General features: G+C 37.3%; 8 protein-coding genes and 2 pseudogenes across 9 annotated transcripts; 6 read left to right on the top strand and 4 right to left on the bottom strand.

Moving 5' to 3' along the window:
* The first annotated feature begins 20 nt into the window (after positions 1–20).
* Positions 21–3,634, top strand: LOC142517848 (phosphatidate cytidylyltransferase 3-like). 2 transcript variants are annotated; one of them, XM_075620335.1, is made up of 12 exons: positions 21–147; positions 720–854; positions 1,162–1,415; positions 1,583–1,657; positions 1,843–1,984; positions 2,143–2,299; positions 2,442–2,489; positions 2,565–2,651; positions 2,831–2,959; positions 3,041–3,097; positions 3,219–3,302; positions 3,405–3,634. In XM_075620335.1, the coding sequence occupies exons 3-12, from the start codon at positions 1,190–1,192 to the stop codon at positions 3,492–3,494; spliced, it is 1,095 nt and encodes a 364-aa protein (XP_075476450.1). In that variant the 5' UTR covers positions 21–147; positions 720–854; positions 1,162–1,189; the 3' UTR covers positions 3,495–3,634. The 2 variants fall into 2 exon arrangements, with proteins under 2 accessions (XP_075476450.1, XP_075476449.1); XM_075620334.1 differs by having other exon boundaries at positions 1,506–1,657.
* A 93-nt stretch (positions 3,635–3,727) lies between these two features.
* LOC142517850 (trigger factor-like protein TIG, Chloroplastic) lies at positions 3,728–6,509 on the bottom strand (annotated as a pseudogene).
* A 186-nt stretch (positions 6,510–6,695) lies between these two features.
* On the top strand, positions 6,696–7,808 carry LOC142517851 (uncharacterized). Its single transcript, XM_075620337.1, has 3 exons — positions 6,696–7,127; positions 7,215–7,355; positions 7,528–7,808. The coding sequence occupies exons 1-3, from the start codon at positions 6,894–6,896 to the stop codon at positions 7,609–7,611; spliced, it is 459 nt and encodes a 152-aa protein (XP_075476452.1). The 5' UTR covers positions 6,696–6,893; the 3' UTR covers positions 7,612–7,808.
* Positions 7,809–7,897: 89 nt separating this feature from the next.
* On the bottom strand, positions 7,898–10,952 carry LOC142517849 (grpE protein homolog 2, mitochondrial-like). Its single transcript, XM_075620336.1, has 5 exons — positions 10,631–10,952; positions 9,117–9,608; positions 8,843–9,010; positions 8,298–8,426; positions 7,898–8,139 (listed from the first exon to the last, which is right to left on the bottom strand). The coding sequence occupies exons 1-5, from the start codon at positions 10,766–10,768 to the stop codon at positions 8,041–8,043; spliced, it is 1,026 nt and encodes a 341-aa protein (XP_075476451.1). The 5' UTR covers positions 10,769–10,952; the 3' UTR covers positions 7,898–8,040.
* A 179-nt stretch (positions 10,953–11,131) lies between these two features.
* On the top strand, positions 11,132–12,481 carry LOC142518451 (GDSL esterase/lipase At4g26790-like; annotated as a pseudogene).
* A 146-nt stretch (positions 12,482–12,627) lies between these two features.
* Positions 12,628–13,863, bottom strand: LOC142519429 (upstream activation factor subunit UAF30). Its single transcript, XM_075622445.1, has 2 exons — positions 13,634–13,863; positions 12,628–13,090 (listed from the first exon to the last, which is right to left on the bottom strand). The coding sequence occupies exons 1-2, from the start codon at positions 13,805–13,807 to the stop codon at positions 12,962–12,964; spliced, it is 303 nt and encodes a 100-aa protein (XP_075478560.1). The 5' UTR covers positions 13,808–13,863; the 3' UTR covers positions 12,628–12,961.
* A 1,407-nt stretch (positions 13,864–15,270) lies between these two features.
* Positions 15,271–15,870, bottom strand: LOC142518449 (uncharacterized). Its single transcript, XM_075621236.1, has one exon. The coding sequence runs from the start codon at positions 15,868–15,870 to the stop codon at positions 15,271–15,273; it is 600 nt and encodes a 199-aa protein (XP_075477351.1).
* Positions 15,871–16,695: 825 nt separating this feature from the next.
* Positions 16,696–19,952, top strand: LOC142519351 (uncharacterized). The gene is made up of 6 exons (XM_075622340.1): positions 16,696–17,222; positions 17,806–17,917; positions 17,991–18,162; positions 18,249–18,436; positions 19,026–19,177; positions 19,708–19,952. Exons 1-5 carry the CDS (start codon positions 16,786–16,788, stop codon positions 19,149–19,151), a joined length of 1,035 nt encoding a protein of 344 aa, XP_075478455.1. The 5' UTR covers positions 16,696–16,785; the 3' UTR covers positions 19,152–19,177; positions 19,708–19,952.
* Positions 19,953–20,287: 335 nt separating this feature from the next.
* LOC142518573 (glycerophosphodiester phosphodiesterase GDPDL3-like) lies at positions 20,288–24,132 on the top strand. The gene is given in 10 exon segments (XM_075621364.1): positions 20,288–21,199; positions 21,274–21,570; positions 21,649–21,761; positions 21,867–22,371; positions 22,481–22,519; positions 22,599–22,720; positions 22,722–22,884; positions 22,966–23,108; positions 23,188–23,671; positions 23,765–24,132. Coding segments are annotated over 10 exon segments (2,283 nt in total). The 5' UTR covers positions 20,288–21,081; the 3' UTR covers positions 24,064–24,132.
* Positions 24,133–24,373: 241 nt separating this feature from the next.
* LOC142518575 (uncharacterized) lies at positions 24,374–24,944 on the top strand. Its single transcript, XM_075621366.1, has one exon. The coding sequence runs from the start codon at positions 24,374–24,376 to the stop codon at positions 24,824–24,826; it is 453 nt and encodes a 150-aa protein (XP_075477481.1). The 3' UTR covers positions 24,827–24,944.
* The last annotated feature ends 138 nt before the right edge of the window (positions 24,945–25,082 follow it).

The raw sequence follows: 25,082 nt of genomic DNA, 5'->3' as shown, positions 1-25,082 counted from the left end.
AACTTGATCTGGAAACCAGACTCGTTTCTCCATTTTGAGTTCTGAAACACAAATTGCATCTGCATTACTCATTTTTAATCTCAGTTTTAGGAGGTTCTTTCTATCAGATTCACTGTGGAGCAAATTGCAAGCATTCTTCTGCGAGAGGTATATTTTTCCTCGTAAATTTCGTTTCCTCCACGTGATTTTTGTTGGTTGGTGGAACTTATGTCACAAATCGATGTGTGACGTGATCATAAATTAACAAAATCCTTCACATGTTTCTCGTTGATTGCTCATTTGTCGTTCCTGTCTCCTTAATTATCCTGTAATCGCTGCTTTTCTGGGGATTATTGGAATATATGTGTTTAAAACATTGCAGTCTCAATAAATGTATGTGGATCAGATCATGGAGGATACCAAAAGCTTCAATTCTTAATGAAATTAGTTTGACGTCACAAAATAACGTTTAACTCAATGGCAGGAGAATTTAGGTTGTCGAATAAAATTCCAGCCAAGGTTGAGGTTCTATTACATGACTCGTTATTTTATAAAACTAACAGTACTATGCACAATGTGACTGCAGCTAAAATTTATTTTTAATTTGCGCTTTATCATTATTATCTGACTGCAGCTAGAGTTTATTTTTACTGTAATAGTCTTAATCTTGGGTTCCAATTCTTGATGTTCTGTTTTCTACATTTTCATATTGTCACATTCTTTTAGATGTATTACTGCAGGGGCCTTTCATATGTTCTCGGGAACGTATTTAAAGGTGGAGTAAATTACAAAAGATGCAGAAGGAACATGGTCAGACCTTACCATCAACACCGACCAGTAGAGTTCGTCAACGTAGACGTTCACACTCACAAGAGGTGAGTAGCAAGTACACAACGTCCATTCTTGAATTGTGTTGAAATGATTCTGAATGAAGGGAAATACCACTATATTCTTAACTCATTGATTATTACATTTTCTTGCATATATCGTTTGTAGTCATCACATGCAAGTTTATTGGAATGATGTGATCTTAATGACAGATTTCTTTATTGGGATCACTACATATTTTTATGAGATAGTAACCATGCACGTGATGCAAGTAAATTTGCAGAGATGAACGAATGCCTTCCAACTTAAAGTGCATGGTTTTACACATAAGAAAATGTAATTCTCTTATGGCAGACTTTTTCCGAAGACATAAGCAAATTAAATGGAAGCCACTTGCTTGATGATCAAACCAAGTACAGAGCCATGTGGATTCGAACCTATTCATCTTTATGGATGCTTGGGGGAGTCATACTTATTCTGTATTTGGGCCATCTTTATATTTGTGCAATGGTTGTCGTCGTCCAAATATTCATGGTATCAGAACTTTTCCATTTACGTAGAAGAGTTCATGAAGATAAGAGGCTTCCAGGATTTTGGCTCGTTAATTGGTAAGAAAGGCCCAACACAACTCAGTACACAGCATTTTTCACAGATAAATTTTCTGTTTTTCTCAGATTTAAATGTTCTATACTGTGCAGGTATTTTTTCTTTACGGCAATGCTTTATGTTTATGGGCGAATTCTCAGTCAACAACTTGTTAATACTGTAACTCCAGATAAATTCTTCCACAGACTTGTGAATGGCCTAATCAAGTATCAGATGGTCATTTGTTATTTTCTTTACATTGCAGGTCCGTAAAATCTGGAGCTTTTCAATAAGATCAATACAAATTTTTTCAGTTCCATTCACAAGCTTCATGTTGCACTCTGGAGCATTCATTTTTAAGAATCAGAATCAATTGGTTTATGTTGTTATGTTTCCTTACGCAAATGCTATTATGTTGAGAGTTGGACATTAACCCAAAATGAGTTACAGGAATGATGTGGTTCATTCTTACTCTGAAAAAGAAGATGTACAAGTATCAGTTTGGTCAGTATGCATGGACGCACATGATTCTTATAGTGGTCTTTACGCAGTCCTCATTCACTGTCGCAAATATTTTCGAAGGAATATTCTGGTAAGTAGATATCAATTCGGGGTTTTTGTGCTATTACAAGGGTTTGCCGTTGAACTTCAAACATTTGATGTTCCCTGATCCTTTTGACATCAGAATTGCATGCCATATTTTCCTCTTATTTTTATATAATTTTTTGCTATTCTTATGAAACCACACAGGTTTATTCTTCCGGCCTCCCTCATAGCAATCAATGATGTAGCTGCATATTTTTTTGGCTTCTTCTTTGGTAGAACACCATTAATCAAACTATCCCCGAAGAAGACATGGGAGGGATTTATTGGAGCATCTATCGCTACCATAATTTCTGCATTTCTGGTAAATATTTTAATCCAATTTGACTTGTTCGGTCGAAATTTCTGGTTAAATCGTGTATAAATTTTAGATAGCATGCCTACTGTTGTTAAATATGTCTAAACGGTGTATATATTTTTAGAAATTTAACATATGTTTCTTACAGCTTGCAAATATTTTGGGAAGTTTTCCGTGGATGACATGTCCAAGAAAGGTAACTTTTGTTATGGGAAAGATTATGACAAACCAAATCATATCATGGAATTCTGTTTCTCAATTATAACTGCAGGATCTATCAACTGGTTGGCTTGATTGTGATCCTGGGCAGCTTTTCAAGTCAGAGTATTATTCGTTTCCTCTTTGGATACCTCAATGGGTGAGATAACAGAACTTCTGAAGCCACATTGTAACGTTCGACAGCTTTAACTTAGCAATACAGATATGATGTGAAATGCGGTGAAAACAAAATTTGGCATGCATGTGAACGTTCGTGTTTCAAAATCATGGTAAGCATTCTTAAAATGGATTTTGTGTTTTGTTTATGATGAATCTCAGTTCCCTTGGAAGGGAATATCGGTCATGCCAGTGCAGTGGCATGCTTTATGCTTAGGCTTGTTTGCATCAATTATAGCACCCTTTGGAGGATTTTTTGCTAGCGGTTTGAAGAGAGCGTTCAAGATCAAGGTGTGTATAATTTCAATATCTGAACTAGGATTGTATCAGTAACGATCATTCGTCCTGACAACAAAATCCCAATTTTTTCAGGATTTTGGAGACAGTATTCCAGGGCATGGTGGTTTTACTGATCGAATGGATTGCCAGGTACGCTGATCGAACTTCCCGAGTACTTGATATGGTATCCGTGTGCTTGCTTCTGCCAAAACATAATACCTATTTGTTTGTCCTGTGATAAATGCTAACAAGCATTCTGCATGTTACGCAGATGGTCATGGCTATATTTGCTTACATTTATTTTCAATCCTTCATCTTCACTCAGATCAATTCAGTAGATATGATATTGGATCAGGTCAGTAATTATCATTCGAACTAATTAATGGACAATAAATTTCTCTAAATTAATTCTACAACACAAAATCATATCACATTCTTGAAATCACTCTATTTGCAGATAACAAGAAACCTCAGCTTCGAGGAGCAGGGAAGACTGTATCATATGCTTGGTCAACTATTCGAAGAACAGCTATCTGGGAATTCTTGAAATTGTAGACGCTATGTTTCCTTTAACTTGATCTCCCGCATACGATTCTTTGTTTATTCAAAAATTCTAATTTCTTTTACAGACGAATATGATAAAATCTTACATACAGTTGAAACTCAACATTGTAAGCAGCATCTTCTAACTGTGTAGAAAAGTACAGTTTTGAATTGTGAAACCATAGTCCTTTATGCTAAATACAAATATTGTTATTAGTTTATCTTTTGTTGCGTGGCGTTGAACTCTTCGTGGATTCCAGCAGATAATCATGGTCATGTTCACAAATTAGGGAATCATTTCTCTGGAACAGATTCAGCAAACACAGATCCTGCATGGCAAAATGTTGTTACTTGGTTATGTACCGAATATCAGCTCGATCTCTTAGCCATTCTAGCACTTCGGCTCCCTTAAGTACCTCTTGTACCTAAGCAAGATAACGTAAGAGCACGCTAAAGAAAATGTTGATTCATGTCATAAAGATTCAACTTTTATCACCTGTGCTTTAACGCGCTCCTCAGTCATATTCTTGGTTTTGCTGTTTGAATTTGGCAGTCGAATTCTCAATTTCCTTCACCAGGTCGTTGGTTAATATCTGCATCAAATTCAAAAGCATATAGCTTGAACACTGACTACTAGTATTCAAAGAACTAATGTGTTGCTTCAGAAAAAACTTAAGCTGATTGACCATAAACAATGTAGGAAAAAAGCAATTGGGAGGAACAGAGAACCTTAGACTGCACGTGAGTAAATTGGGTTTTCAAAAGAATGTTATGATTTAAGAAGGCTATAAAAATCCACCTGCAGATTTTCCACGCTTGAATAGGTCGCCAACAGCTAGATTCTGCTTTATAATACTCGTTATATTTTCTCTAATGTTTTCGAGGAAGTTCTTCACTGCCTTTGGACTCCATAGAGATGCCAACTGCTGTTCATCAAGTTTTCTATTTGTCTAATCAAGAAACCCATCATGAGTATCGATTCTCTGAAGAGAGAAAAATCCCACTTCAGGAAGGGCAATCATTTACCTGAATTTGTAAGAGTTGAGCTCCATACAGTTGTCTTCCTTGTTCTTCAAACAAAGATGGAGGAATTTCTAATTCAACCATCTAAAAAAATTTAAGAGACAACGTATCGATATTTAGTCGAAATAAACAGAAGAAAAGGTTTCTTGAAAGCCAAAAAGAAGAGGGTTTGGATGCCAATCCAAGATACACAAGGAAATAAATACATCAAAACGACTCCGAAATAGAAATTTTTCAGACGTTAATGGCAATACATTGTGTAGTTGGTCCAGAATAACATTATCAGTTGCTTGTTCCAATTCAAGAAATTTTTGCAACACAATTCTCTTCACCTGCAGAAAAATCTCCAGTAAGATCGTTGAGATGGAGATTAACGAATCGAGTAAAAATTCACTTTTTATCATACTAATTTTAGGCATAACAACTTGCCTCCTCAATGGTTGTGCATCTATTCAGAATTTTATCAGCAAGAGCGTCGTTAAGTTCAGATAAATATCAGTAGAACAGTTCCTTGCATTCTACCTTAAACAGAATGAGGCATCAAGGTCATACTAATTTCTCGAGAACAGTTTATTTACCATAACTAATTAACTATAAAATCTATAGCAACTATAAACCATCCGTGTCATCACAAACAGGAATGTCTCAACTAGATATAGAATTACAGATGTCTAAAACTACAAATCGGCTATGTTGAGTAGAGGCAAGATTAATAGTACATGTTAACTTACCAATGCAGAAACAATTATTGAAAAAGTAACTCAAATCAAGAATTAAATGCCAAGATGCTCCCAAATTCAATACGAAGAAACAGAATCCTCGAAATTGGTATATTGAAGTGGAGTACTGGACTATGTGCGAAGATACTCAGGCTCATAACAGTTATTACCAAAATAAAAATAATTACAATAATTAGCTTTTCTTTTGTGAAAAGTAACAAAATTCATTACAAAATAGATAAAACATAAAATGGCTCAGAATGCTTTCATACACATGTCAGGGCCTTATACAAATCTTGCTTCAGAGCACAATAAACAATCTTAAAATGGTCTCTATTAGAATAAGAAGGAACAAACCGTGAATTGAGCACAAACTCCATGAAGATCTCCCTGCTTCCAGGAATCAGGAAATACATATGGAAATTACTTTGTTTCACCACGTTTCATCCCAGTAGATGAGTCAAAAAAATTTCGAAGAACTCTATCTCCATCTTCTGTATCAAACTGAAACTCTGAAAAAGAGAGGCATATATTCTCAAGTAAACAACTGACATACTACTAATAAACTCAAAAGTCACAAATATAAGACTTTGTTTCTACTTTTCCGTTTATGCATGATCCACAAGGTTAAAATTATATTTCATGACCATGAATCATAATTTTTAGAAGGCACTCAAGTTTGATGTTATTAACGTAAAGTTCCAAGCCTATAAACAAATCTGTTTTATTTCCTGTTCATATCCTTCCACTGATTCTGCTACAAGCAAACTGTAATACTCTTAAGGTATCACAAAAACTGTAACCAACAACTAATAATGGATGAACACGTGATTTTAGTAAGAACACGGAGATCAGGATGACAGATGTAACGACCAAACAAAGTCACACAAGTATTTGAAGCAAACCTTTACTCTCTGCAGATGGTATAGTTTTAGGAGTTGACTAATCTTGCTCAATTGTAGTGGCTGATATATCCAGATTGCAACTTGATTGAATATCAGCGGGAAGCTTATCAGCAACGGAATTATCGACAGCAGCCGGAGCTGCGGACGCTACAAAACGGGAAACTACTTTTTTCACAGGGTAAAAACTTGGGATGAACGAATCGGTGGGGCAACGTAGTGAATGAGGACTGGAAAACTCCCTTGAAGGGCTTAATATAACGAACAATGGGAAGTGAACGAGTAGAAGGAAAAAAGACGGCAGCAGCGGGTTTTGATGAAAAGAATGGAGTGTTGCAGTAGCAGAGCTGCCGAACTCCATTGTCGGAGTGGCCAATTTTCTTGGAGGCGCACAGATGGATTGTAAATGGTTTTGCAGACGGGGGAAGATTATATATTTTCTTTGAACTTAAACGACGTCGCTATAATCAGTGGCCTTTTGGTTCTCAAAAAGATGAGAAGACCAGATATTAGTTCAAGAAATTCATAATTTTAAATGGCTAATCGACGATTAGCAACTATACGTACGGAACGGTGGAACCTCAAAAGCGACAACCATAAAGTAAGGTGTCATGAAAGATGTCTCCTTTTCTGCCGCCAGACCATCTGCTTCTGCTTTAAACCTGTTCCCATTACTTCAACCAGTACACAACTCAAAGGACCCACCTCATTAATTGGAACTCCAAAATCGAAGGAGCAGGGGCAGAAACGAGAGAAGAAATGGAAGGTTTTGGTTCGAGACAGAGCCGGGCGTCTTCAAGGTACGGTTCCAGCTCTGCGACGCCGGTGTTCAGCGGTCCTGTGAGAAAGTGGAAGAAGCAGTGGGTCAGCTCTCGTCCCACGAACACCAGTGGGAAAAACTGTAACGACGGGCCTCCGCTCCTCCTTTGCCGCTGGACCCCACTGTCTACCGCAGCTGATGAAACCCGGAAACGCCGCTTCCGATACACTCCGGTATGTGGGTTTTTCCATGCGCACTTTCGTTTTTCATTTTGAGTTTGGTTAAGAATTGGGTAGATGTCTTCATCTTTCGGGCTGCAGATCGTTCCAATCCAAAAGGGGGACACAGAAAGCGTTGAAAAGTTGATGAATGAGGATAAATTAAACGAAAGGAATCAAACGAGAGGCTTCAGGAATGGTAGTGATGCTAGCAATGGAGATATCTCCACTGAGGAAACTCAGGTTAGTGGCTTTTATACTCTAGTTTGTCTTTGTTTTGTTTCCTGTGGGTGAGTTTTTCTGCATTGATGAAGTTCAGTAGTCGGCATTCTCCACTTCAATGCCCCAAAAATTCAGAGCATTTCTAAGCCAGGGATTCCTACATTTCATGTTCTGTAAATCAATTCATTTGCAGGAACTTAGCGAAGATCAGTCTGATTCAAATAAAAATGCGGGCGATGGCTTGTTCTCCAAAGAGAAAAAGAAGAATGATCATTAGTTAAGTGGGGGAGGATGAATATGCGTAGAACAAATCCTCCTCGTCGAAATTCTGTTATTTGCAGGGGTTATTCCTCTGGAATGCCTGTTTGGCTATTTGCTTAGAATTAGAAGCTGTATACCGCTGACTAAATATTCACCAAAGTTTACATAGCTTTTGCTGTGTTTCAATAAACGTTTCGAATATTAGATGCATAAGCAGCATCCGATCTCGACAGTTTGAAATGGTTCGGGCCCATCAGACCGCTTATCTCAGATATCTCCCCACTACAAGGCGATACGTCAAATAAAAAATCTCAACTCTGCCTCTGCGTGCTCAAAATTTCAACTAACATGAGTTGTAATTCACAAGTAATGGTAACTATTATCTTAAGGTAAAAAAATATGTTGATTGTCTTGATAGCAAGCACAAATTGTCCGCTGGTAATTCTCAGGGCTGGGATCCTACTTCAGCTTCCTCATTGTTAATTGCCACAGTTACACCAACTTCTGCTGGCCTTATAACTCTGTCATGCAGCATATAACCTGCCTGCAATGAGAACAAAGCAGGACTTTTAATGAACAATGCAGAGACACATCTAAAGCTCAGAAACCAAAGTTTGCAAGAAATCCAGGCTCCATCTGTGTTATGCGAAAACAAATATGTGAAATACAAAGCAATGCATCTGGTAATAAATAATTAAGTACCTTGAGAACAACTGCAACATGGTTCACTGGTTTTGAGGCACTGGGTACTTGAAACACTGCGTTGTGTCTGTTGGGATCGAACTCCTCATCTGTAGGAATGTATTTCTCTAGTCCAAACTTCTTAAACACCTAGAAACGAAGAAAAAAAACAATTGTAAAAGTTTAGCTACATATCGAGCTATCGATGTCGATTGAGGGAACACCATGGTCGAAGGACTAAGTCAAATGGCACCAGCCTTGCAACGATATGCTCAGGGACAAACTAAAGTCGTGACATAACAACAGTTGACGTGATACAATTTTACAAGTTTTTGCAAGACAGATTCCGTCATTGGTTCCAACTCCAACCAACATATATTACATCTTCAGGCATGATTGGAAGCTTTCTCGAAGTTAAATCAAAAACACGTTTTATTGTCTCGATTAAGCAAATTTTTATTCTATATACGTGAGTTAAAAGGAAATAAGACTCGATCAGAGTTTGAAGTCAAAATCACACACACACACGTAAAGAACGCAAACTTTATCCAGACAATCCGTAGTACCTCGGATAACTGTTTCTCGGTCATTTCAACACCTTCAAGGAGTATTTTGAGTTGTTGAACAGCACCAGATGTATCCGATGATGCATCAATTTTTGAAAAGCTCTCTTTTGCAGCAAAAGAAGCCCTTCCCATATTGTCTGCCACATCCAAAAGGCTTTTCGCAAAATTCTGCAGTATAATTGAAGCACCCAATCGATTATGATTGACATAAGAGGGGAGCAGCTTACGTTTCCTCCTGACAGTATGTCAAAAATTTGATCACAAATCTACAAACCTGAATGGCGAATTTCTTCGCATTTTCAGACTCACGCCTTGTACGGTCCTTCACATTCTCCATGTCTGCAAAAGTCATTAGAACCTTATCCTTCATTTTCTCCAGCTCTTCCTGCTTCGAAAACAAAAGGTGTTCCTTCTCTGTCAAAAGTTTCACCAGATCGTCTCTTGAAAGATCAGGCTCCAAATCAGAATCAGAATCAGAAAAAGCAATTCTTTTCGTATGCTTCCTCCTCCTCTTGGAAGTCTCGGAAATTTCAGAGACAGATTCTACCGGAACACCTGATTCAGCTTTTCCATCAGAGACTGGTGCTTCTGAATGATCAGAACCATCATTTGCAGAGGTGATGGCTTCAGTATCTGTCTTACTTTCTAGTCCAATCCCAGATTGAGCAGTCTCCTCGGTCACTTGGGGAGATGAAGAAGATGAGAAACGTAACCATAGATAGGACTTCATGGCTGAAATTTGTAGCGACTGGTGGCGCAATTCCTCCTAAAATAGAAGAAGAAAGTCACTCCTATATACGATCAATTCTGGAAATTTCAGTTATTAATCATAGTAAATAACAGCAAACAACACAAAACACGGCAGGAAAACAGAAACCGATACTACAAAGCCCATCAATGCATACTACCACAGAAAGTGCAATAAAACAAAAACAAAAAACAAAGAAAAAAATGCATGTTTGCTCCATAATAAATAATTTGACGCACCCTTTGTCAGTGAACCTGCTATGCGTTTATTCCACATATGTAAGCTTTATAAAAGCAGACAATATGTGTGCTGATTTAGAAGCAACAAGATAAAAAAAATGCTCGAAACTAAGCGTTGCAAATTAAAGCAATGCCAATTAACTCCACTCCTTTCAAGCAAAGATACTCTGAGCATAAAATGTCAAAAATAACGTGAACCAACTATAGAAATGAATTCACCCAATACATTTTCCTTTTTTAGAAGAAACGCCACACAATTATGCCTCACCTTAGGAAGCTAAAGCCCAGCTTCCCCACAATACCTCTAGCAATACGAATAAATACTCCAACCACCACAGGCAAATAACCCAAAGAAACTTGATGAATTAATCAAAACTAGCTCCATTACAATGAATTACCTCGCTTCAAAATGCATAGAAAATAAGCAACAGAGAAATCCAGGTAACAAGAAAGCGCATAACTAAAACCAATGGCTAAAAGATGGAACAACCACTCAATCCTAAATTACCAGGATCACACATTTTACAGCAAGCTTGAGAAATAAGCATATAATAATCGACTGATATATGCTTCAGGTAAAAAAATCCTCAAATGACCTCCCTCGGAATCAGATTACAACTTCTTGACGATAATATAAGGTTCGAGTTTGGGTGAGCAAGAATAAAAAATCAAAACATCGTAACACAACACGTGTAAAGATACCAGCTTTCCAACGCCACCAGCAAAAGGCCAAAACCCTAGCAAAACCCACAAGTCCCTTATCAAGAACAGATGAAAAAAAATGACAAATAAAAAGAGTACCTGACCATGGGAGCAGATTAACCGATCAGAGAAGGTGGAGACGTACTTCCGGTCACCTCTGCAGAAGAGGAGAGGCGAGTTGCGGTACCAAGCCAACGTAATCCTCGAAAATCGAGTGGTTATCCTGGTCGCCGACATAGCTGTGGTGGTGGTAACGTCAATATCGCAACAAAAGAAGAATCAAATCCAAGGGATAACAGGTGGAAATAATGGAGATTGCTGGCTGCCGGTGCAGAACTAACCGGACGCCATGCCTCAATTGTTCAACTTAAATGACATAATTATCCTTACAAATACAGCAAACACATTTGAGGACCTTCTTCAAAGTAAGTAGAGGCAGGGGCATATTGGTCTCTGAAAGTACTGAAGGTTAAGTTTCTACGGGCTACGAATTTGGAAACATCTAGAAATCGTTGACATAATGATACCAACATCTTAAGTTTGGAACGAAAATTTGTTTATGATTGCTGTTTATTATTATAAGATAAAAATTTGTGCGAGATGGTTTCATGGATTGTATTTTGTGAGACGGATCTCTTATTTAGGTAATTCATGAAAAATATTATTTTTTATGCTAAGAGTATTATTTTTTATTGTGAATATCGGTTAGCGTTGACCGTCTCACGGATAAAGATTCGTGAGACTATCTCACAAAAGAGATACTCTTATTATCAACGATCGAATAAGTTGTTTGATGAGTTATAACTATTTTTTTTAAAAAAAAAAATTGATCACCCTATCTGGGTAAAGTTTAGGTAGACGAGGTAATAAGTGAAGCTCTGTACATTATCAGTATAGGAACAAATGACTTCTTCTTAGAGAATTATTATTAGCTTCCTCATAGACCATCAAAGTACTCTGTTGAAGAGTACAAGAAATTTCTGGCAGGCATAGCTTCAGTTTTAATCACTCAGATTTACCAGCTTGGAGCACGGAAGATATCCATAACTGGGCTCTCCAATGGGTTGTTTGCTTCTGTAAAGAACAACAAATCTAGCATCCGGAGGAGGTTGTATATAAAAATACAATAATGTATCCCTTGATTTCAATAAGAAGTCGCAAGTATTGGTTGAAACACTGAACAAGGAGCTCTCTGATATGATTCGAAACCCTCATTCTTTTGGTAAGTTGAAGCTAAATATTTCAGGTCAATCAAATCGCGTTAGAGATGCATGTTTATGTCATGATAATTCATGGTATAATATGTAGATAAGGAAAGGCTGCAGAAAAGCTAAACTCAGTACACAATGGAGCAGTATTTCTTGGTTTAGCATGTGGTATCATGCCTTTTTTACGAGTGGTTCACTTAGAATTACCAAAAATATGTTCGATCTACCCAAAAAAATTGTTTCCCTATCAAATAGGCGTGAATGGAAGTTCTGACTTACTGAAGTTTTCGTGCAGATTTTGAAAATGCAGCAGTTGCATGTTGTGGAACTGGAATGGTTGAGATGAGTTATTTGTGTAATGAACACAATCCCTACACATGTTCAGATGCAAACAAATATGTGTTTTGGGATTCATTCCACCCCGCTGAGAAAACAAACGCCATAATAACAGAGTATGCTGTCCGAATATCTCCAAGAAACAAGTGTTTCATCAGCAAGCCTCCTCTTACAGTACAATACATTTACGGTCACAATAAGGCATTTAATTCATTTACAGATGTATGCAATAGGACTACATTCTTCGATGTATGCTCGCTCACATGTATAAATACCCCACTTTACCCTGCTTCAGATTTAGCATGGGCTAGTTAACCCAATCCCAAGGAATTAATTGTTATCATTGGGGGAGGGGATATTGCAAATAGATGGAGATGAGAAATTGGTGGGTCTTTCCTTGTTTTCTACGATTCATAAGTTTTGATCCCGCTTGATAATAAGTTTCGATTAGTTGCATACAAGGGCATGCTAATACCAATATTGGTAATGCTACAAAATCTCAATTACTTCTGGTTAATTTTTCAGAGGCTAGTTGAAACAACAAAAAAACAATACAGAGAATTATTCAATAATCAATTGCTACCCATCCATTTCTCAATAGGCTGACATCAATTTAAGCCTGTATAATCCTTGTACAATATCACTCTCTAGAAAATTAAAACAGCCACCAGGAGCAAACATAAAAAAGAAAATACAAGTTCCTCTCTTGATGGCAATGGCCAGAAGATGAATTACTCTGACGATTGCCTCAGCACTCCGTGCAGGAACTTGTCTGATAACTTGCATCATTGGAAAAAATGAACAGTTATCTCGACAAGGTGTCCATTCTTGAGTGCATTTGGAGGTAAACAATGCACACTAAACAATTTTAATGCACTTTCAAGGATCACTTGGGCTGCTTCGGGAAATGCAACCTGATCAACACAGGAAGTTCAGTAAGTTCGACCTTAGACTTTCCCAGCAGAATGTTCTTCAGCTTCTGATCGCAATTCACAATGTTCTTATCGCTTGGATCCTGGAAAAGGGAAAAGAAACACGACATTGATTAGATGCCGATGGGAGAGCCAAAACAACTCAAATAGAAGTCTAGCAGAGCACTGGACACAGCGACCAAAAGGTTGTTGCTGCCCCATTGCTTCCCTACCGAGGCCATACAGCCAAATTTGTCACCTCTAATCACTACCGACTAAGATAGAAACATGCTAATTTACTGCTGTTTAAAGGAAAAGCACAGGAAGCTAAAGTGTCATTGGCCCTCAGCAGTCAGCACACTAATAGTGACAAATAGCTGCTATGTAATATTTCTACACTTCGTATCAACATATGTATATTTCCTTAAAAACAGTTACTCCCCCACCCAACCAGAAAAAGGTCGCATAATGTCTAAGCTGCCACTCCATAAGTCCTTGGATCCGCCAGCGCAGGAAGACTTCTAGAGTCAAGAATAAGAGTTATAGCCAAATATAAGGATGAGGAAGGACCATTTTACGTAAAAAGGCCAAGAACTGAAGAAATCAAAGCTCATAAAACCAAAAGTAGCAACAAATAGAGCACTCGCCTGAAGATTGTTCAGCTTGATATACGACCACACATACCTAAAGCAGTTCAATTGGGAACTCTGAGACTGACCCATGAATTCTCTCAATGTCGAAGGCAGATTAACAAGGTCAATCAAATTCGCAACCTTCTTAGGGTGGTCTGTAATAGCCTTCTTCATCCCCTGCGGCAGCATTTTCAATCCGAAGAAGATGACGCCGAAGGCGATTTGGTGGGGAGCAAAGTGATTAGAAACGGAAGCCCGTTTTTTTGAGTCTGAAGACATTTGAACCAGGCCTCCTCGTTATTGGACTGGACTACAGGGCCCAATTGAAACCAAACCACCACCACTCAAAACTCTCTTCTTTAGTTACAAATGATTATCATAAATACAACGCTCGTGTATAAAAGATAAGTGATAATATAAAGTACAAAATATTGATCTTTAATCGATCCAATTAGAAACTGAATGTGTACGAAGACAGCTTATACACGAATTTTTTAGAGATGTTGTGCTATAGGTATTGGTCTCCAACATCAATAAAAATATATATGTTACTCACAGATATACTGAATAGCCGACGTTTGTACAGATATTGTCATGTGTCTTTGTTGTCTTGTCAAATATAGTACCGGCTAATTCAAATTCTTTGGACGCTAGCTGAAAAGAATAATCAACAAATCTTCTCTCTTTTGTTCTTGCTGACAATTTTATTTTAAACTCGGAAATATATTGTTTGTCTTCGGAGAATGTTGACATACATGTAACAATTTCTCTCTTTTTGATGATGTCAAAATTGAGCTGTCTATTATTAACAAGAGATAAGAACATATAGTAACGTGCATCAATAAAATATGCAAATTCTGTAAGAGTTCTATCTCCTGAATAAGTTTATTTCATTCAAATGATCGATAAAAAAAATGAAACATAAATTAAATGATTTTTTTAATTGTCAAATAATTTTTCGATTAATTTTCAAAATACTAAAAAATGTTGTTTATTATTATTATTATTATTATTATTATTATTAAAAATAATAACATCATATATATTGATGCTCTATTAATTATCATAAAATAATCGTTATGATGAAGCTAATATAATCATAGATCTTAATTTTATTTTTATAAGTAATATTTTATTTATTAAATAATTGTTCTTTAATAAAATATTATCATCATTATCTTTCAAATTCGTTTTTTTATATATTGTTCGCTATCAGAATCTGTCAACCCGGGCAAAAACAAATTTTGCGCAATTTGTTTTAAGAGTAATAGCGCAGCAAATTTGCCAACGCTTACCGCAATTTCCTTAACCTCTAATATTCCCTCCAATTTTCACCATTCAAACATTTACATTCTTCTGTTACTGTTCGAAACACGAATTTTAATCGGAACCATCAATTCTTCATCGACTTTTTTTATATAAAAAAAAATGCTTGGAAAAGAAAGATCAATAATAACCACACACTCATAATACAAATAAATTGGCAGTCTTTCTCAATACAAATGGACCTCGACTGAAGCTATATGCATTCCAACATCTAAAATGTACTACAAGAAGAAAAAAATTTGTGTAAGAGATTCGAAATTTCATGACATCTAATTTACAGACAAAAAAATCAAATATTTTTATCTAAAGTTATAAGGCTCAATAGACTACAATTTAGTTTTGTAATGGCACGTCTGGCTAGCAACAGTCTGAGTAAAGACATCGATCACCAGATCGCAAGTAGCGCAGGCTACGACATGAATATTGAATATTAATCGGGCTTTTCCAGGAAGCCTGATGTAAGTCTGGAAAGGCAACTTGCCGGAGATGGCATCGTTATAGAAATCAGGGTCGCTGGCAAGGCGATCGGCAAATAACGTGAGTGTGATATTTATATTGCTTGAATCTCGGGCGCCGATTTTCCCCGAGGGGACGAGCGCCTGTCCAACGTCATGACCTCTGAATCGGAGAAATGCGGTGCTGGAGGCGTGCTGGAAGCCAACCCGGTTCGGGTTTTTAACGGTGACTGTGATGTTAAGTGTGACGTTGACGTACACTCTGAGGTTGGTTATGTCCATGGAGAAATCCAGGCCCGCGAGTGCCACGGAATCGACGTTGATGATGGGGTCCTTGGGCTTGAATACAGTGAGGCCAAGAATTAGGAACAGCAGAACCAAGCCGATCACTGTCGCGGCGGTTGCTGATAAACATATACATCTTCTTCTTGATTTCATCGGGCGGTTTCTACCGGAGTCTGCTGCTTCCATTGCTTGAAGGGGGAGGCGAGCAGAATGAATTGATCAGATGGCTATGATGATGCATGCGAAGTTTGAAATGTCAATCGGGAGATGGATGGCGTGTAATGGTGCCGAAATGCGACCCGTAATTTGGCTTTGATGTGAGGAGATGGATTGCTTCGCCCGATTCCTCCTGTCTACGATGGTGACCGCTGGATGGCTTGCTTAATTCGATGCTTCGTCTTCTTCAAAACACCCAGTTTTATGGGTCATTTATCACATGATATTGAAACACTTCCAAAATGTCATCATTTAAAAACTACAAATTAAGTTCATTCTACCTCGTCCCAAACGAAGTACATCATGATCGAACCAATTTTTGAGAGTGAAAAATCTCGTCAATTAGTTCATTTTACATGTTCGTTGCGAATAATAATAATAATAATAATAATAAAAAGTCGATGAAAAAGTCTATAACAAAAAATTAAAAACAAGTTAGATGAAAAATAAAATAAAAAAAAACTATGAGAAATGGGAACAAAAATTAAAAACAAGTCGAATGAAAAATAAAATAAAATTTAAAAAATCATATATAACAAATATAAAAACACGTGTGAGACTGTCTCACAGATTATATTTTGTGATACAAATATCTTATTTAAACCATAAAAACCAATCATGTACAAAATGAGTTGGGGTCACAATCGTTTGAGATATACACAAGTGAATCGATCACGGATAATTTGACTTTGAATCTGGTAGAAGAGCATTTCTGTCACGCAGACCTGCATGACGTGTCAATCTTCCATCGGCTTTTGTAAAATGTGATCTTAGCGAAGGGTGATTTCGTCATTTCATAGAAGTCCTGGAGAGTCAGTTATTTTCTGTTATATTTTCGGGTATAGAAAGGGGAGCATTTGCGCCGGAGGGGTGAATTGGTAATTAATGAGTGAGACAGGAGCAGCAGTAACGCCGCCGGAAACGGCGGTGACGGAGCAGCAAATAGCGGAGGAGCTGACATCCCTCCTCCGTGAAGTCAACGCCTTCACATCTCTAAACGGTGTCGTTCAGCAGCTGGAGACAAAATTGAGGGTGGATTTGAGTCAGAAAATCGACTTCATTCGTAGCCAGATCCACCATTTCCTTCTAATGCAGTCGCAACCTCATAACCAGCAGCAGGACAGTTTTTCCCTCCACCAAACCCCTAAATTTAATCCCGTTTCGTCTCCACACTTTGCCCCAAATGCCATCGTTCACCAGTCCTCGGTGGATTACGGTTTTGGTTCGCCGCTCCCATATCCGCCAGTTTCCTCTCAGCTTCCACCACCTCCGTCGGTGAAGACACCTAGCGTTCCAACTGCCAACACCTCCGCCAAAGAAAGGTGATTTTTTTAACTTTTTAAATTTTTTAACAAAAGAACATATATTTTTTGTGAAGAAGTTTTCTTGGTAATGAATTTCATTTTGCCTTTGTTGGAATCGGCTCCCTCTACTTCGCACCAACCAAATGGGCTTTTTCATCATTTTTTCCCTTCCGTTTTAGGTTTACGTCGTCGTTTTTTTTTTGTATAGGGTTTCTGTTTTATCCAAGATGATTCCTTCGTGATGAATTCACAAAAAAAAAATTAAAAAAATAGGGTTTTTTCTGTACATTTAGCATAATACTACGTAGTATTGGAAACTGCATATCCGTGTCGCTTTTAAGTCGAGTCCATTAAGTGTCTGTTCTGTTCCGATCTTTCTGAAAAGAAGCGTTTTTGAGAATGTGAACCAAATTGAACTGTAGAGGTAGGTCGTGATATGGTTTAATTTTTACAAACACGCCAATACATGGACTTGTGCACTACTAAAGATCAGTGGATTCTAATAATAATTTAAAGCTTCTTTTGAAATTGCTGATTTTCCCTTTTTTTATATAGCTTTAGGTTTAGATTTATGTCCTTTATATGTATCACGTGTTTGCAGTGTTCCAGTTGTGCGAAAAAGAAGAGGTGGTCCAGGTGGCTTGAACAAACTGTGCGGTGTTTCTCCTGAGCTTCAAGTCATTGTTGGACAACCTACCTTGCCAAGGACTGAGGTTTTCTTTCTGCCCTATGTTATTTCCGTAACATAATCCATATTACCCATCCTATAACCGGAGTATTTTACAGATTGTGAAACAGTTATGGGCTTACATAAGGAAACACACCCTTCAAGATCCCAACAACAAAAGGAAGATAATTTGCAACGACGAGCTCCGTTTGGTATTTGATACGGATTGTACTGACATGTTCAAGATGAATAAATTGCTTGCAAAGCATATAATACCGCTTGAGCCAACAAGTATGGATCTGATTGTCAATTGGCTTTGTGTTTTCATTTTGGAGGCTTTAATATTGGGATAATATATGATTTTGTTTCTCTTACAGAACAGAAAGCACAATATAGTAAGATACCCAAGGCTGATGTGGAATCTGGGAGTAAAAGTGATGACCCCGTTCCTATTGTGCTGATATCTGAAGCTCTTGCCAGTTTCTTCGAAACCGATGAGCGGGAAATGTCACAAGCAGAAGTATTAAGGCAGATGTGGGAGTACATAAAGCTTAACCAACTCGAAGTATGTAGCAAGATAAAGTGATATTGTTTGTTTCTCATTTTGCTTTATCATGGGATTTGTCATTATGATTTTTTCTTGTTATGGTGATTGAAAGCAATTTAGAATGATGCTCACATTAAGTTATTAGTGATTATCAATGATGTCCCAAAAGCTCGATTCATAAAGAGGGGTAACTATTCGGGTAAATTTCTTCATTTATCAGAAACTTATGTACCCTGCTTTCCTAAGAAGATAAAACTATGATGCACTCATAATGTTTTAGTGTGGTAGAGTACAACATACATCCCTTCATTTTTGTTGGCTATGATTTTATGCTTTAGCAAGGATGATGAGTGGGGCTAACTGTTTGAGTGATCTTCTGTTTTTGGAGAGTGGCTAATGTTCCTGTGAGTCTTGATAGGTTATGCATCACTCTCTTTTTCACATCCTTCAAAGTTCAAACTACTAGAATCCTATGAGCTCGCACCTTTTTTTGGGCACATGATTTCTTTTGACAGTTGCTCACCATTCTTCTTGTTCAGGATTTTACCAATAGAGAAGTACTAATCACTTTCACTTTTATTCTTCAAAATGATTGTTTTACTCTTAGGATCCTTCGAATGCGATAGTGATCACATGTGATGCAAAATTACAAGGTCTTCTTGGATGTGAAAGCATTTCTGCCCTGGGGATACCCGAGACATTGTCTCGACTTCACTTATCTAAGAAATCATGATGGATACACTGACCGCTAATTGAAAGGTATTAATTGCATTTGTCACACTTAATTGCTGTAAAATTTTAGATTATGATCTGCAAAACTGCAAAGCAATAGCAAAACTGGAAAAATAGTTGCATGCCATAAACTCTCTATTTGCTCTATCCATTTCACGTTTTTTAACTAATTCCTCGTTTTACCTCTTTTCTTCTTTCAAGCATAATCATTCGCATTTGGTCGTGTTCTTTCCCTTCTGCTCTCTTCTCTATATCTTTTGTTGCAAATGCCAGGAATTTTGTTTTCCTAGATATCCAATTGATGCAATGTTTTGTGATTTTGTCTCAATTAGCGAGTAGACTTCTCATCCGCAACATGTTCCTTCACTGAATGCACAAAAGGTTTTTCCCATAGCGTCATTAGCAATGCCCTAAACAAAAATCATACACATCTACTCATCATTTTCGCATAGAAATGGAATATGCTATTTTCTTGGCTGATCGAAACTTTCATAATTTTCTTGGCGGACACATGAAATTTAAGGTTAAGTTACCATGGTTTATATTATGTTTTGCAGATACATGGTGTTGATTTTAACCAGCGATGTTTGACATAATCTTAGTCTCAAATATGTAATGCAAAGCTGCGTGGAAGGTTAAATAGCTTCTTCTGATAGCAGTTTAATTGTGTTTTAAGTTATGGAGTGAAACTAATATTAAATCTTCATTTTGTAAATATGCTGACAGTTGGAGATCAGATGTAAAAACAGATTATGAGCGAATTATTATTATTATTCTATTCTAGTTGTGTGAAATTATATTATTTCTTAAAATGCATTTAGTGATTAATGTAAATGAATTTTTTAGAAAACTTTTCTCAGAAATACATAATTAATCCATTTTATAATTAAATAAATTTACTTGGTTTTAATACATAATATTATTTTTTTAAAATCATCATATACTTATTTTCATGATAAAGTGAAATAAAAAAGTGAAAACTTAAAAATAAAATGTATTGCAAAAATTTAATTTATCATAAAGTATATTTCGTACAAAAATTCATCATGCATAAAATTATAATTTAAATTCTAACAATGTAACATATCTATGTGCATTGTATACATGGATGATCATTAATCACTACTCTAAAAGAAGGAATTATTTGTATTATGACTTTAAGAAAACCTTAGCTGTGGAACATATAGTCTTTCTATTTTTGAAATTTGCCATACTAAAAATAGGGATTTATGATTAATTTGTGTGTTTGCCAGTGATTCCAATTTGGATTTTTGTTAACTATCGGAAACACGTACAACATTGGGTCACTGCCATTCGCAATTATAACTTAGTCAAATATATATACAAGTCAATATCATATAGAAACAAACACGATTAGTAGTAAAATTCACATCTACCTCTAATGAAGTATATTATTTGGAATAAACACTCTCGGATGCTTGAAGTTACTGTAACTTTGAATCAATTGATAACTCTTTCGATTAACATTGATGTTTTTAAAAAAACTTCACACATAGTTCCATCGAAAAAGCAAAATTTCCTTGTCACATCTCAAAGGTATATGGTGGAACAAATGGTACACCTAAAGTAACACTCTTTTTCTATATTTTGCTGTGGTTTAAGCTGAAAACTCACGTCCAACACAAGCCACTTCAGCCAAATCAATAGCTGTAAACCATTCAAAATACAAGCCCTTTCCATTTTTACAACCTGCATTCATTTCCAAGTGTTAACATATAATTTATTAAGCCAAATGTATTTCACTAACTACACCACAATCCTCAGCTGAAACATCCTGTTCTCTTCTGAGCTACAGAACTTACGATTTAGTACTGCTGAATTGTTTTTTATAATCTGCTGGAGAAAAAAAAACCAAGAAAAACAGAGGGCTGTGCAGTTTGCAGTGGACACTGCAATTTACTGGGCAAGAAATGAGGAAGCTACGACCAAACTTCATCTTGTTTTCGCTTCTGTTTCTTTGCACGTCCATGGTGTTGGTTTCTGCTCGGGGATCCAGAGGAAAAGGCAAAGAATGGCTAACAATTAACGGTATAATGGCACAAGTTTAAAAGTACGTATACACGTATGGAAATTATTCGGCTGATCTTAACCTCGTTTTGTAGGAGATGCGCCTTTAGTGATAGCTAGAGGTGGATTTTCGGGGATATTTCCAGATTCCAGTTTTAATGCGTACGAGTTTGCAGTGCTGACTGGCTTATCTAATCTACATGTATGGTGCGACGTTCAGCTTACAAAAGATGGAGCTGGAATTTGCATATCAGACATCAGGCTCGATAATTCCTCTAACATTGCAGATGTTTACAAAAACAATCGGAGCACCTATGCTCTGAATGGAGCCCCTGTCAAAGGATGGTTCTCTCTGGATTTCACCCTTGACGAATTAGCGGGCTCTGTCAGTTGTGAGTTTGATTTCTTGGTCATTTGAGTTAAAGTTAAAATTTGTTAAGTATTAAACCCGTATTTGATGCTCGGGACAGTGAAACAAAGGATTTTTTCTCGGTCAGAAATGTTTGATGACTCTTCGCGAATCCTTACCGTGGATGAAGTTGTGAAACTGGTGAAACCACCAGGATTATGGTTAAATATTCAGGTGTATGAATAAAAATATTTTCATCTTTTGTCATATATTAAAACATTTCTGCTATTAAATGTCTCGTCCTAATGGGTGTTTTTTCCATTTAAAATGCTCATGCAGTACGATGAATTTTTTATCCAACATAATCTGAGTATGAAGAGTTTCTTTATTTCTGTATCCAAACGTCTGCTAGTTAACTATTTGTCCTCACCTGAAGTGGGTTTCCTTAGAAGCATCGTCGAACGATTCAGGACAGGCCATACAAAGCTCGTATTTCGATTTCTAGAAGCTCATGTCGTGGAACCTTCGACCAACCGAACATACGGTTCACTTCTGAAAAACCTTACATTTATCAGAACATTTGCTGTTGGAATTGTTGTTCCAAAATCTTACATATGGCCTGTAGACAAAGATCTCTATCTGAAAAATCACACCTCTCTTGTGCTCGATGCCCATAAAGTCGGCCTAGAAGTTTTTGCAACTGATTTTGCAAATGATGATGCCTCGTTCCCCTATGATTACAGCTATGATCCTGTGGCTGAATATCTCGCTTTTATTGACAACGACAAATTTTCTGTCGATGGAGTAATATCTGATTCCCCATTAACTCCATCTGCAACCATTGGTAAGCTTCGGCTTTATGACTCTCACTTTAATCTCTTCATGGAGATTGTGCATCAAGTTCTGTATATTTGTTCGCTTTCCTGCTTATATTGATATTTTCATTATTGCAGACTGCTTTTCACGCATGGGCAAGAATGAACAGAAGCAAGGTAGGTTATTATAGTTATAGAAACTTGATATCGTTCTGTTTCTTTTCACTCATGATTCTTTTCTTCTCCCATCATTCAGTAAATTTTTTGATTATTTCATCTGAGGGAGCAAGCGGGGACTATCCTGGCTGTACAGACAAGGCATATAGCAAAGCTGTGTCAGATGGCCTAGACGTTCTTGACTGTCCAGTCCAAATCACCGAATGATGGAGTTCCATTTTGCTTAGGTTCCATCAACCTTAGAGATAGAACAGATGTTGCTGGATCGAGATTCACGAGCTGGAAAGCAAGTAATCCTGAGCTTAATATTGAGAATGGAATATTTGCCTACGATCTCACATGGAGAGAAATTCAGGCACTGAAACGTAAATGAAATTCGAAACCTGAATGTTTTTAAAATAAATTTCCTTAAATTTTTGGTTACATGCGTGTTTATATCATTGCAGCTGCTATATCCAAGCCATACGCTGAATATTCACTGGTCAGAAATCCAAAAGCCAGAAATTATGGGAACTTGATGCAGTTATCTGATTTTTTGGCGTTTGCAAATAATGCTCCGTCGGTCTCTGGAATCTTGATAAGTATAGAGGCGCGTCTACTTGCCACAAGTTTAACTGAATCTTTTAAATGTATAATTTACTTCTTGATATAACAACTGAATTTTGCAGAATGCTGCCTACCTAGCTGAGAAACAAGGACTGGGAGTAGTCGATTCGGTTATGGATGCTTTGAGCAAAGCGGGTTACAACAAAGAAACCTCCAAGAAGATTATGATAAAATCTAGTGACAGTGCGGTGCTGTTGAAGTTTAAAACAAACACCAGTTATGAGCTCGTGTACCTAGTAGATAAGGACATCAGTGATATCTTCAACTCGACTATTTCAGAAATAAAAACATTTGCGAACTCTGTAGTTGTCTCCAAAAAATCAGTCTTTCCTTCAAATAAAGGCTTTCTCACAGGTAATACAACTGTGGTTGAAAAACTTCAGGCCTTTAATCTCCTGGTTTACGTGCAATTGTTCCAGAACGAGTATGTGTCCCAAGCATGGGACTACTTCTCGGATGCATATGTGGAGATTAACTCCCATGTCTCCTCTAAGGGAATTAATGGTGTCATCACAGACTTCCCTGCAACAGCTGCTAGATACCGAAGTAAGTACACTAGTAAATGCCCCTCGCATATTTAATATATGTTTTTACCATTTTAATAAAAATCAAATATTTTTGCTTTTATTATATACGCAGCCAACAGATGTTTGGGATATAAAAATGTGCCCAATTACATGACTCCTGTTCTGCCTGGTGGGCTTATCAAGTTGATGAGGTCTTTGCTTCCGCCTGAGTCTCGGAACCCGATTCTGAATGATAGTGATGTGGTTGAGCCTCCTCTACCCCCTGTCAGGTTGGGACCACATTTTGTGTCCAATGGAACGGGGTCAACGGCGGCGAGGCCAACTCATGCAAATGGGGGGGAGCCTACAATCGTTGCTAGCACGTACCGCGCCAGTGTTGCGATTCTTGCTGCTCTTGTCCTACATGTTTGATGGGACTGTCATGTTACTATATATTTAACTACAGCAATTGTCGCATGATACATATATCTGATATTTCTGGTGTTGTATAGTCTTTATTATTATTTCGTGTTTTAAATCTAGGTAGACGAACAAATCAAAGTGAATCTTCATTGTCATTATCAACGAGCACAAGGCAGAAGACAAATGGCCATTGTTTTTATCGCCATTTCTTCTTAATCTTCCCAATTCAATCCCTTTATATACATGCATCTTGAAATTTATTTTCAAGCAATAATTTTTTCAGTACCCGTCGTTTCATATTCGCATCATTTATTAAGCAATGGCTTCACTAGCGTCAACTCTACCAGCTCCACCCTTCGCCGCCACCAACCTCCGCCGTCCTGCCGCCTCACCCAAACCCACCATCACCGCTTTTCACAGCACTCCAAGAGCTATAGGGATGAGGCTCGTGCCTAAAATTAACAAAACCCCGTTAACTATTGATTCAACTGGTTGTCTCAAAAAATTTAGAATATCATGCGCCGTCGCGCAACCCGAAACTCTGCAGATCGTTCAGAGCACGATCGCGAAGCAACTGCAGGTGGAGGAGGGGACGGTGACGCCGGACACGAAATTCATCGATCTGGGTGCGGATTCATTGGACACGGTGGAGATCATGATGGCCCTTGAGGAGCAATTCTGTGTTTCGATCGGAGAAAGTGGAGCAGAGAACATCGCCACCGTTCAAGATGCGGCGGATTTGATCGAGAAAGTGAAGGCAGCTGCAGCTTAAGGATCAATCATGTTGAGTTTATCAATTAAGGCAGAATTACTTTCAACAATTTATTTAAATAATAAAGTATTTTCACTAATTGATTACGAGTTGGCAGTAGTTATAATATTTTGCACATGCACTTTCTCTATTAACACGGTTTATTTAGTACAAAATTTATATATGATATCATACAAAATATTCATTAATTTTTTTGACAAAAACTTGTATGAGAAGATCTCACCGGTCGTCTCGTATTTGGGTTATCCATAAAAAA

This window comes from Primulina tabacum, chromosome 11, assembly GCF_025594145.1.
Source record: "Primulina tabacum isolate GXHZ01 chromosome 11, ASM2559414v2, whole genome shotgun sequence".
NCBI classification, from domain to species: Eukaryota; Viridiplantae; Streptophyta; class Magnoliopsida; order Lamiales; family Gesneriaceae; genus Primulina; species Primulina tabacum.
This window is presented reverse-complemented; position numbering and strand designations above follow the sequence as displayed.